Consider the following 12,549-nt stretch of genomic DNA (forward strand, 5'->3'; position numbering starts at 1 on the left):
CAGACTTCATATCCACAACACCTGTCACAGTGCCTCACAGTCGGTAGAAAGCCAGAGAAAAGTATTTTACAGGGCTGAAATATTAATAACCGAGGCCATCAGGGCCTCAAACTTTCCATGCGTACCTCAACTTCCACCTACCTGGATGGACCCAAGTCTTCCCTTAGAACGACACTCCAAGGAGCAAGAAAAAGGGAGCCAGTTGGAACCTCTTCTCGGCGTTATGGGAACCACTTCCTTCGTCTGTTGCTAAGGGGGAAAGAAGGACAGAGATGAGGCCCGGGGAATGGAGCGCCTCTGCACGGCGGAGCAATAGCCCCGTCCCACTTGGCAGTGGTCCCGCCGGTTCCATGAGTTACCCCGCCCCCAACCTCACCCGCCCTCATCTCGCACTTGGAAACAAACCCTTAGCAATACAAGCCTGGAAGCCTGGAACCCGGCGTCTCCGAGATGTCCCTGGGGGGCTCCAGCCGCCGCAGAGAGGGAACTTCCCGGGGGCCCCACGGCATCCTCGTTGGCGCCGGGCTCAGGCCCTCAACCCTGCCTCCCTCACGAGGCTTTCCCGGAGGCGGCGAGAGCGTGGCCGGCCCCGAGGAGGCCCCAGCCGCCAGCCCGCTGCTGGAAGACCTCAGGAGGCGGCTGGCGCGCGCCTTCCAGCGGGCGGTGCCGCGCGGCGGCTCGAGGCGCTCGCGGGAGGAGGAGGCGGCGGAGGCGGCGCGGGAGGAGCAGAGCCGGGCGCGCGTCGAGAGCGCCCTGGCCGGGCTGCGCGCCGAGCTGGTGAGCGCGCTGGCGGCCGGCTCTCGGGGCCGCCTCTCCTTTGTCCTCTCCCGGGGCCCCGGGCCGCGGGCCGCGCACGTGCCCCACCGAGGACTTGGGAGGCCGAGCGCCGCTTTTCCCAGGGAGAGGGTTTGGCCGTGCAGCGCGGGCGAGCTGGGCACCGGCCGTCGATCTTCCCCGACCGCGCCGATGCTCCTGCCTCCCAGGCAGCATCCAGGAGGGAAGCGGGGGAGGGGAGGGGTCCGGCAGGACCCGAGGTGCTGGCTGGCTGTCGAGGGCTGAGTCTACTAGTGACACACCCAAGACCTCCGTCCCCATCCCTCCCCAACTTGTTCTATATTTTTCTACCACATAGAAAGTTCCCTCTAGGGAACTCATAGTACGTGCATGTTATGGGGCTCGGAGGCGGAAGTTTCAATGAAATGAACTCATGGGATGGATGGAGCGAGTCCATCAGCAACTGTTTCTTTTATTCTGCAAGTTTTATCTTTCCCCTGGGTAAGAATTCAGAAAACAGGAAATGATAATAAGGTATTTTGTAAAATCGTAGCTTTTTAACATTAGCAGGAGGAACTGTAGGTAAATATTTTAGTTACTGTTTTGTGATTGAAACAATTTCCAAGTTAGGTAAAATTTGAAAGGGACAAAATGAATAAGAGCAATTTAAGCTTTAAAACGGTGCTGCCTATGAATATGTGTAGTGGAGATTTGGAAAGTTCTAGTCTTTTGCATTGAATACTAATAAAATGTTAACCACTACTTTAGAACGGATTCAACCATCAGTCAGTTGTCTGATTTAAGAACCTTAACAGTTTATCTTGTTTCTGAGTTTAAGAAGGGCAAGAAGGTAGTAAATTTAATTTTACCTGTGTTAACAATTTGAATTTGACAAGGTGTGTATTAATTCTGACCCAGCCATATCGGAGAAACACATGGTTTTCTTCAGATACCTGAGCAGTGGCTGGGCGAGACCCCTCATTAGTAGAGATGGCCCGGAGGGGTGTGCTGTGGGTCAGGATGCCCACTGGAAGGCCGAGACCGGGCTCATCCCCCTGTGCTGCTGACCTGGGGTGTCACCATCCCTCCCGTACCGCAGTTGATTCATTTAAATCAAGTGAAGAAATCATATTCAGTAAGCTCCGAGGCACTTGAACCTTCACATTCTAACTAGTCGTTCCACTAGTAGGAGTTTTAAGCAAGTGATGTACTGGGGGTGGGGAGGAGGTGGAGAATAAAATTCCAAATAGATGAGGGTTCAAATCCCAGCATTAACATTTACAGGCTCTGCTCTCACTGTTCCTATTACTTTAGGAATGCTAATTAGCAAGTTTGGGTTTCATCTGTAAAATGGAAATAATAAACTCATAGGATCACTGTAAGTATTATATGAGATAATGTCATATAAAGTGCATAGAACATAGACACTACTCAGTGGCTCTTACTGTTTTTTGGTTGTGCCCCCAAAGTGACAGATACATAGGCATGGAAGATCAAGGGTTTTTCTGGAAAGGAGGCAAAGAATGTCACACAAACACAGATGCTGTGTTCCTGAGATATAGATCATGGTCATCATCTTGGCCAACCATTTCACCATTGTGTGTGACCAGTCATGAAGAAGCTAAAGAATGCGGATCCTTAACACCGTCACCACTAGAAGAAGCAGTTTTTGATAATGGGCCATTAGCCAGTTTTCTGTGGGAACTGGCACCCATCCATACATGTATGTCCACACATCATCTGTTAGGGTGGTATTTGTGTAAGGAACAATGATGAACAGGTCCAGTTAATTTAGAGACATGTTGCTATTTATGAAATGTTATTTATGCTATTATTTGTTGTTTGAATGGGTTTTCTTAGTGGCTTGCATTGAATTCCAGGGCCTGTGAGTGAATTCCAGGGGTTCTATATACCTAAAATTGTATGCCAAATTTTGTATGCACATAAAATGCACTTCTTTCCTCAGAGTGGGTTCACAGCTTTCATTAGATTCTCAGTGGGATCCATGAGGAAAGAAAATTAAGGAATCCTTGGTGTTTGACTTTCCTAAACAGGTGTGAATTACACATACTTTTTTTGCTTAGATGGTGAGCCATTATCAATAATTTAACTGCTTGATTCGTGGCATGAAAGTATGGGATGGGTGTTCATCAGTTTCTCCATTTAGTCATTCCTTCACTCAGTCTTTTAGCAAACACACAGAGAACCCACCATGTTGCGTGAGCAGGCAGTGCACCCCTAGCTGGGGATACAGTTAGGGATAGGAACAAACTGTGCTCAAAATCATCAGTCCAGTGTAGGCCGCGTGCTAGGAGAGGCACATGTACAGAACGCTGTGGAAGCACAGATAAGGCGAGACAGAGAAGCCTTCTAAGAAGAGTTGGCATCTGGCTGAGCTCAACAGGAAGTGGGTGGCAAGGGGCAGAGGGGGCAGAAGATGTGGCTCAGTGCGACGTGTTTATTCTGGGACAGGCAAAGTTTCTGACCAGCTGCAGTGGGAGCTGGTGTGGGAAGAGGGCCAGGAAATAAAGCTGGAAGAGTAGGGCAGGTGTGTAGGGCGTCCGTGCCACACTGGAGAACGGAAGCTTCCTGTAGGCAAGGTGCCAGGGCTTCTTGTGCTAGTGGTTGTGTTGTTACTGTCTGTTTGCTGGATGTTCATTTACTTTATTCTTTGCAAATTCTTGCTATCAAAGAAATGGTTCCAGGTGCTGAAGAATGAAGAAAAATATGTCAGAGGAAAACTGAAAGAAATTTTATCCAGTGACTTTATTTTGCAGATTAGGAGGGGACCACCCATAGTTGCTTTTTACCAGCGGAATGTCCTGGTTCACTGTGGGGTGGTTTCTTTTGGTGAGTTGATGAGGGGTTTTCAGCAGAGAGAACAGGGCTCTCATGAACTGCATTAAACAAGACCCTAATTGAAGAAATATGCAAATAGTTGATTACTAGTTTTCAACTATAATGCAAAGATTATGTTGGACTAAGCTTTGTCAGACTGCCTCTTAGGTACATTGCCCAAGAGATCAATCTATTTCTTAATACATGGGTACCTTCACAAACGCCCCTGGAGGGAGGGTATAAATCAGCCTTGCTGTATAACAGATTTCACTCTACAGTGAAAATTGTTAGATTCTATAAGTACACATAAAGGGGTCGTTAAATGTTTTGCTCAACAGGGAGACCATTTAAAATCCTAAAAACTTGAAATGACAAGTAATCAAGTAAATGGGCCCAGGTTCTGAAAGCTCAGGTGGCCCTGAGCAGTTATCCTGGAGCTCAGAAAGCTCATAAAGATAAATGATTTCCTCGCAGATCACATGCCATTGCTTGGAAACAGCCTTCTATGCACAGGAATTTTTCAAATGGACGGCTCTGTGCATGAGCTTTTTTTGTTTTCATTGCAAGGCCATTTCAAAAGCTATTTGTATATCTGGACTTTACCTTGTCATATAAAAAGTCAGTTTTATAGTCAGGCCAAACAGTCAGAACTGGAGAATAAGATAAGAAATACATGTTCTTGATATCTTATTTTCCTTTCCTACAAAGTCCTTATTTTTCCTGTGCAGAGAGCAGTTTCATTTGATCCATAACTCAGGCTAATAAAAATCCTTATTTTTTTCTAACTTTTAGCTGGAAATGCGTTTCCGAAATTGCCAGCTGGCCAGAACTTTGCTGGATTTAAACATGAAAATGCAGCAATTGAAAAAGGAGTATGAACTGGAAGTTGCATCAGAATTGCAAAGCTCAGAAGATAATGTCGTGAATATGGAATGAGGAAATGCACAGAAGAAGATCTGAACCCTAAAAATAACATAGACAACTCCGAAACAATTCTGACAGTAACATTATGGATGCTTTGTGTAAGACTTGAGGGGCAATTTTTAGGCCAAAAACTTCGATGCCATGGGGAAGTGACAGAAAACATCTACAAGAGGGGAGAGAAAATGGTATGTTGTCAAGTTTTAAAGTTATGTATTCATTGTTTTGGCTGGGAAATAGAAGTAAAAAGAATGTACTGAAGAATGCCTTAATGCCAATTTCCAGCATTCTATCTTGTGCCATCTTAACTTTCTGATGTTATCTGAACTTTCAGAATCTGTGTTTGTTTTTGTTCTACTTGTTTATTCTTGGTTTGTCTGTCCAGTTAGCTGTTCAGTAGCCTTTCCTTTCCGTCCCATCCCCTTTTTGGAGAATTACTTCTGCCTAGATTCCAACCATACCCTTCAGATACAGTCTACCATTAAGGGTGTCTCAACTCATTGGATATAGTCACGCAGATCGAGGCAGTTTGATCAACTTGTCCTCAGGAGTTTTTGAACTTGAACTAAGGGAGCAGATGAGTATTAGAAGCTGATGGTAGAAGCTGTGGAACAGAGGGGCTTGGAAGCTGCCGGTGCCCACCATGTGAGAGAATGGAATCTCTAATATAGGAGGTCGAAACAGCACCACTGAGAGCCCAAAAGGGGAGGGAGAGAGCTGCTCTTCCTTGTCTCAGGGGTGCAGCTGCTTAAATCCCCAGCCCTTGCTGTCATTTGGATACATGAAAATCCTCTAATAGCCTCCTAATACAATCTCCTTTTGCCTAAGTCAATTGAGTTGGAGTTTTATGACTTGTACGCAAAAGATTCCCAACTAACACAATTCCTTTGTTAAGCTTTTAGGAGTTAAAATGGTTCATGTTGAATTAGAATATCTACCTCTACCTTAAAAGTGGTTCCTTCTTAATGTAAAAAATAAAGTTCATAAAAAAATAGTTGCGGATCTCAGCGATATTCATAATGGTCATTGTCTGTAAAAATAAATATTAATTTATAAAATGTAAGTCATTTGCATATTTAATTAACAATAAAAATTAGTTCTGGAAGACAAAGAGCAGAATGGACATGGTCTTTCTCTTAAATACAAGTTGTTTTATGTGTATGAGGGTTTGAGGATTATCTGAACCAAGTTTAGTTTGTCCTTAACTTTTTTTGGTCACTCTAAGTGAATTATTTCAGCTCTTTGGTACTTAATTTCTTCCCTCTGTACAACTGAGGTATTACTATGTTCAACTTACAGGACATTGTCAATGAGCTGTCGGCGATATCCTGATATCTAACCCCTGGATTTCTTGAGAAATTCTGCATATAAGCCCTTGGCTTATAAACATACAGACTGGTATCTTAACTTATACTTGTAAAAGAGATTTCCTATAAGTCTCTTCCTCAAAGTTATAGAAATTCTGAGGAAAGAGGCAGTGGAATTCCTGTGATCTTTTCTTTGAAAAAGAGTCTACTCAAATGTTGGAGCAGTCATTCTAAAGTACATTTTACAATTTATTATTTACAAATTCTTGTGCTTCTGTGTTTAGCAAATACTCAAGATGATTCATTTTATAAGCTCAATTCCTTACAGAATACAGAGTAGCTGACATTGGTTAGCATTCATGTGAATAATTCAATTCTACTAAAAATGTGCTCTCTTGGGAATCAAAAGAAAGAAACAAAAAGAGAACTTCTGAAAATGGATGCATTATTTTTCCCTTTTTTTCAGACAAAAAAAAAAGTCCACCGTTTATCGTAAAGTTTTTGTCACCAGTTTTTTGTCCTGTCTTTCAGCGATAAACTTTGGATCACTGTATCTTTTAGGAGTGACAAATGGAGAAACAGAATAAGAAAGTCTTTGTTTGGAAGCCCTCATCAGTGGAGGTGGCCTGTGATATTAGCTGTCAATAGAGAGATACAGTGAGAACTTGATACATGGAACACTACTGCTATTAAATGTTTTTGCTTTGTTTCCCCTCATAAAGTCAATTCTGCTCTCATACCATATCCCTCATCTTCTTTTTTTTAAGTAGAAGCCAGACTGTGGGTTGTTTTTTTTTTTGCGACTGCAATCAGCTGTTTTTGTTAGTTTGCTGGATTCTGGTCCTGTCTGCTGCGCATGGAAAGACAACAGGGACCCTCTTCTAAGGGATGTGGGGATGCACTTCCAATGGCTACACTTCTTCACTTTCCAGAGTGTTTAAATAAGCTAGAGCAACAGTGTGACATTTTAAAGAAATACAAGGTGGAAGGGACCAAACTACTGCCAGCTGGAGGGGAAAATGAGAAAATAATTATAACCTAAATTATGCAACAGGGAAGCAGTAACTGGATAAGTCGAAGAAAGTAAACTGTTCACCCCAGTAGTGGATAGAGAGGACCAAAGAAGAGAAAATGACAGAAACAGTTTAGCGAGGAAAATATGGCATTTAGATTTTTCAAATGACGATTTCTCACAGCTTTAATTATGGGGGGGGCTAATCACGTTAGCAGGGAATGGGCTTTCACTCCATGGTACTCGGTTAGCATCTACCACTGAAGAGGTGCCAAATTAATTATGACAATTAGGAGCTTTGCACAGGTTGTTAGGCTTTACATCCCTTTACAGGTGGCCTGGATGAATCCACGTTTTGTTTGGCTTGCCAAACTACTTCTGCTGTTAACAGGTGCTTCTGGAGCGCCCAGCCGGGGGACGGATCAGAGTCTGATGTGGGTAAACCCGTGATGGCTGAGCCTGCACCAGTGGGATGGGATGCACAAGAATCCCATCTCCCCTGGTCCCTTCCCAGGCGGGGTACGGGGCCCCGCTGCAGCCATCAATTCTGTTTATTTACCGCTGTTATCACTGCTGGAGTCCCTCCCGGCCGTGAGTCTGGCACAAGGCCCTCCGGTGCCAGCTGCTTCCTCTCTTTCATTTTTGCTGCTGCCATCACTGCCATGAGGGTTATGGAAGGATTAGAAATATGGTGAGGTTTCGGGTTGAACCTATGCCACTCTGCCTACCTCTGGGTCTGGCAGCCTCTTGTTTCACCTGGACCAAGGGGGCCATGCATCGTTGCTTCTGGGTCCTGCCTCCAATGAATGCTGGGGCTTACGAGGCTCCACTTCTTCCTTGGGAACCACAGTGCCGCCATCCTTCTCTTCTGGGACCATGAAGGGGGAGACCCTTGGAATGTAATGATAAACCAGCAATGACATGAGCCACCTCTCCTGTGCCCCGTGTTGGGCCAAGAATGTCACATGTATTAGCTTATTTAATCCCATGATGATTTGTATGCACGTAGAACGTGGTTTTGAAGTCATTTGGCCTTCGTATTTAGTCCTGGCTTGGCCACATGCCAGCTTTATAACCTAAAGCAAATTGCTTCAGTCTCTTTAGATTTGTCTAAAGAAGCTAGTCAAAATGGTACCCGTCTTATTTTAAATCTTGAGGAGCCCAAGCTGAAGAACCTCGAAGCAGGTTTGGGAGATGGAGTTTGTGGTGAAGGCTCTTCCACTTTCTGTGTGTTTCTTTTACATCTTCAGTTCTATGTGATCTCACTACCCTTTTGGACTCAGACCTTTCCTGTGCCTGCTTCTTTCTTCATCGCGTCTTTTTGTCTCTCTAACGTTCTGCCACCTGCTCTCTGTTGTGATGTTGACTCTTCTGCTGGTTGATAAATTGATTTACTAAACTTGAGAGGAGGCACCAGGGAGATATGAAATGGCCAACTGCTACTTAACAACCGCTGAATCTGCCTGGCACACAGTGCCATGTGCGTTTAAAACTCGATCATCCCAGCAACACTGTGAGGTTGGAACTATTGCTTTTTCCATTTTATCAAGGAGGAAATGATAATCAAAGGGGCCATGCAAGTGGAGCTGTCAAGATTCTTTGTCCAGAGCTGAGTGTAGTCTGGCTTTTGAGACCCTCCCAAGGTAATCAGGGAGACCCAGACACAAGTGAATAAATTTGATATTATAACAGAAAGTGTAACAGAAGCCTGTATGAAGCACTAGGGATGCTTTCTACAAGGGTCAGACAAAGAAGGCTTCCTTGAGGACCTGCCCCCAGGTTCTTTCTGTTTCACCTGGAAAAAGGCCCTCATTTTGTGCCTCACATTCTACATAGACAAGTTGGGTGATCTGGAAGACATTACTCCACTCTATTTGGGCCTCACTTTACTCATTTGAAAATGAGAGAAAGAGTGGAGTGGCCTCTAAATCATTCCTCTAACTGGGAAACTCTCTTCTACTCCAATCCTGCCTGCTTGTAACTGGACTCTCCATCACTCACCTCTGACTTGCCCAGATGTCCTGACACCTGTGATGGTGCGGTGGGCTGCTGTCTGTTTATCACTGGCCCTTGGCCATGAGTTGTCCTCTCCTGGTCCCAGCCCTGGCCCTGATCGTGGCCCTGGCTGTTGCAGCCTCGATGATGATGAAAAGCAATTCTTGTCACTCTTGGATGCCTCTCTGCTCTTCTCACCCACACCGTGACTGCAGCCAGGGGAAAATGTCACATTTGCACTTCACGAGGAGATAAGCATGGCTCAGACCTTTCATGTGCTAGACTTTTGGATGCAGCCTGGCAGATTGCCTGCTGAGGCGGTCACTGCAGGCTGAGAGCGGTGTAATATGTAGTTAGCAGTGCAGCCTCTGGAGTCCGGCGATGGGGTTGGAATCTTGGCTCCTTCACTGCCTCGCTATGTTATTATCGCTGAAGTTCAGTTTGCTTCTGTGTAAAGTAATATTACAATAATCACACCTACCCACCCCAGGGACTTGTTGTGAAGATCTAATGGATTAATGTATGTTAAGTGTTTAGAATGCTCTCAAGTAGTGTTTAATATTATGACAGCCCACCTAACAAACATTTTGCTCATCCTTCTTGTCTATTGGAAACACCCGATTCCAGGAGAGATTGAGAATGACAGCTTCACTTCTGGGAGCTCAGAATGGCCATAGAATCCAGTTTTGTCCAATAAGACATAAGGGAAGTTTGCTGGGGGTTTTCTGAGAAACGTTTTCTTTTCCTACAAAAGGAGAAAGAGGAGGTAAGCTCTCTTCTTTCTTGCTTAGGAACACTGTCACATGAGGTTGTAAAGCTTGCACCTGCTGCAGCCACCCTGTGACCAAGGTAGGAAACACACGGACACTTTGAGGATGGGAAGACAGAAAGATGAAGAGAAGTAATGTTGCTGCTGATGGCAAAACTGAGCTCCTGAGCCAACCCTGAGACTGCCTACCTATGGCTAGTCTTGTTCTCTAAGGAACAACAGTAATAAAACTCAGTTGTTTAAGCCACTTTTATTTAAGTATTTAGTTCCATGCACCCAACGAAGCATCACTAACTGACACACTTGAACCCCGACAACCTCCTGAGATGAAGGTTCAGGATGATGCATTATCTGATTGCAACTGTGGATATTAGAAACTATAGGCAAAGGACTCCAGAAACATCATTTGGTCACTTAGGACCCATCTAATGCAATAGGAGACCAATCAAAGCATATTGGAGGGAAATGTATCTGAGAGAAACCCCCTCCTGAACCCTGTGGAGACTCTGGAATTCCACAGTAAAGGTTCTGAGTATTAAAAACATTTCCACAGGGCTTCCCTGGTGGCGCAGTGGTTGAGAATCTGCCTACCAATGCAGGGGACACAGGTTCGAGCCCTGGTCTGGGAAGATCCCACATGCCGCGGAGCAACTAGGCCCGTGAGCCACAACTACTGAGCCTGCACGTCTGGCGTCTGTGCTCCACAATGAGAGAGGCTGCGATAGTGAGAGGCCCGTGCATCGCGATGAAGAGTGGCCCCCGCTTGCCACAACTAGAGAAAGTCCTCGTACAGAAACGAAGACCCAACACAGCCAAAAATAAAAAAAATAAAAAATAAATAATAAATTTTAAAAACAAACAAACAAATAAAAACATTTCCACATACTCACACTTGTTAAGAGAAAGACAAAACGTCCAAAACGGAGTCACTTACACTAAGCCCCACGCCACCAAACTGAGACTTAACTTGATTACACTTTTGGCTCTCCCAGAAATGGAATTTTAAACCAGTCAACCAGTAATCACGTGATCAGCACTCGTCAGATAATCTGCCTGATAGACCCCTGCCATCCCCTAAAAGAAAGTGACCTTGCAATAACCAACCCACCTTTTTTGGCCTAGTATAGCTTCCTTGTGCCTACTTCCTTCTGGTTATAAAAGTCTTTCATTTTGTACACCACCTCAGAACCCTTTTCTATCTGCAAGATTGGATGCTGCCTGCTTTGACTCGATGTTTGCTCAAATAAACTTAAAATTTTTAATATACCTTGGTTTCTCTTTTAACACACTCCATCAAGGATATCCAAATGCCTATGGAACCTACTACCTATCTGATTCTGTCACAGAAGCCATTTTATTTTTCAGCAACTGTAAGAAATTAGAATGAAATAATTTCCTAAAGTGTTTCAGGAGTGAACTGGCAGTAAAATACAGTGAAGTGTTCATCAGCTTTTAAATTTTTGTATCAGGGAAGTTTAGGGAACTGTCAAAAAAACAGCCTAAAATAAAGGGAACTGTCAAAAAAACAGCCTAAAATCAAGTCTGTACAAAAATTGCTTCTGAATTGGTATGAAGGATGCTTGTCTCTCTAAACTTCTACAGGATTCAGTTAGGAATTGTCAAGCAAAGAAATTTCTCAAGATTTCTAGGTGAGATTGTCAGGTTACTGAGAGGATGACCAATGTCCTCTCAATCTACTGTGACTTGATGGTTTACTGTTTACCCCCAACCCTACAGCTTACCCAGTGCTTTACAGTTGACAATATACCAGGTGCTGTCATAGCCAATAGCTCATTAAACCCACAATAACCCTCTGGGGTAGGTGATGCTTGAGGCTGTTGAAATTTGAGGGGCAGAAAGAAAGCTGGCCTGCCTGACTTTGGGAACATCACCCTCATCCTGCTTCCCAAGACATCACTCTCCCTAAGTGGCTGGTGTTTCCTCCAGGAGGAAGTGCAGTTTAGAAAGTCAGAAGACCCAGCTGTGGGTGTCAGCTCTGAGCTGAACTTGCTGTGTGATATCTGGTGAGTCTCTGGGCTTCAATTTCCTCATTTATAAAGTAAGGGATTGAACTCAAAATGATCTTTAAGATTCTTTGGGTTAAGCATTATTGTCTCCAACTAATGCTTTTGGAATCACCCTTTGAAACAATGCTGTCATCACTTCTTTAGTATGAATTATTTTAGGTTGTGATATGAAGACACTGACCTTTAGAGCAGCGGTCCCCAACCTTTTTGGCACCAGGGACTGATTTTGTGGAAGACAATTTTTCCATGGACAGGGGTGGGGGTGGGGGTGGGGTGATGGTTCAGGCAGTAATGCTAGTGATGGGGAGTGATGGGGAGTGGCAGATAAAGCTTCGCTTGCTCCCCTGTCACTCACCTCCTGCTGTGCAGCCCAGTTCCTGACAGGCCGTGGACCCGTACTGGTCTGCAGCCTGGGGGTTGGGGACCCCTGCTTCAGACTGTCTAGAGTGAATAATTAAACAACGGAAGGGAATAGAAAAAGAAAAAAAATACTAAGTTTAAATACCTTAGTACCTTATAATTTTGCCTTAAGTTCAATTAGCAGCATGACTCTAACAGTCCAAACATTCTTTGTTTCTCTCTTTCTCCCTCTCTCTGCCCTCTCTCCCCACACTTCCTCCTTCCCTTTTTTTCTTCCCTTTTTTATTCAGCTTTATTGTTGTGCCTCCTGGGTGTCAGGCACTATTCTAGGCATGTGTTGAGCATCAACTTTGAAATGAACATCTTGCAATGAACATGAAAGATGGGGTTCTAGCTCTCATGGTGTTTATGCCCTGGATGGGAGGAGGGGCAGATAAGTCAATAAGATACTCTAGTATAATGTGATCAATGCTGTAGTGGGGGGAAATTCAGAGTGCTAAGGGGGCAAACAGGAGGCACACGAATGACAAAATCAACATCCATTCA

General features: G+C 44.5%; 1 protein-coding gene across 1 annotated transcript; it reads left to right on the plus strand.

Moving 5' to 3' along the window:
- Positions 1–450: 450 nt before the first annotated feature.
- AARD (alanine and arginine rich domain containing protein) lies at positions 451–11,107 on the plus strand (the record flags this gene model as incomplete). Its single annotated transcript, XM_082433320.1, has 2 exons — positions 451–777; positions 4,405–11,107. The coding sequence occupies 2 exons, from the start codon at positions 451–453 to the stop codon at positions 4,546–4,548; spliced, it is 471 nt and encodes a 156-aa protein (XP_082289446.1). The 3' UTR covers positions 4,549–11,107.
- Positions 11,108–12,549: the final 1,442 nt, after the last annotated feature.

The sequence above is a fragment of the Balaenoptera physalus genome (assembly GCF_965194825.1).
Source record: "Balaenoptera physalus genome assembly, chromosome: 17".
Taxonomy (NCBI): Eukaryota; Metazoa; Chordata; class Mammalia; order Artiodactyla; family Balaenopteridae; genus Balaenoptera; species Balaenoptera physalus.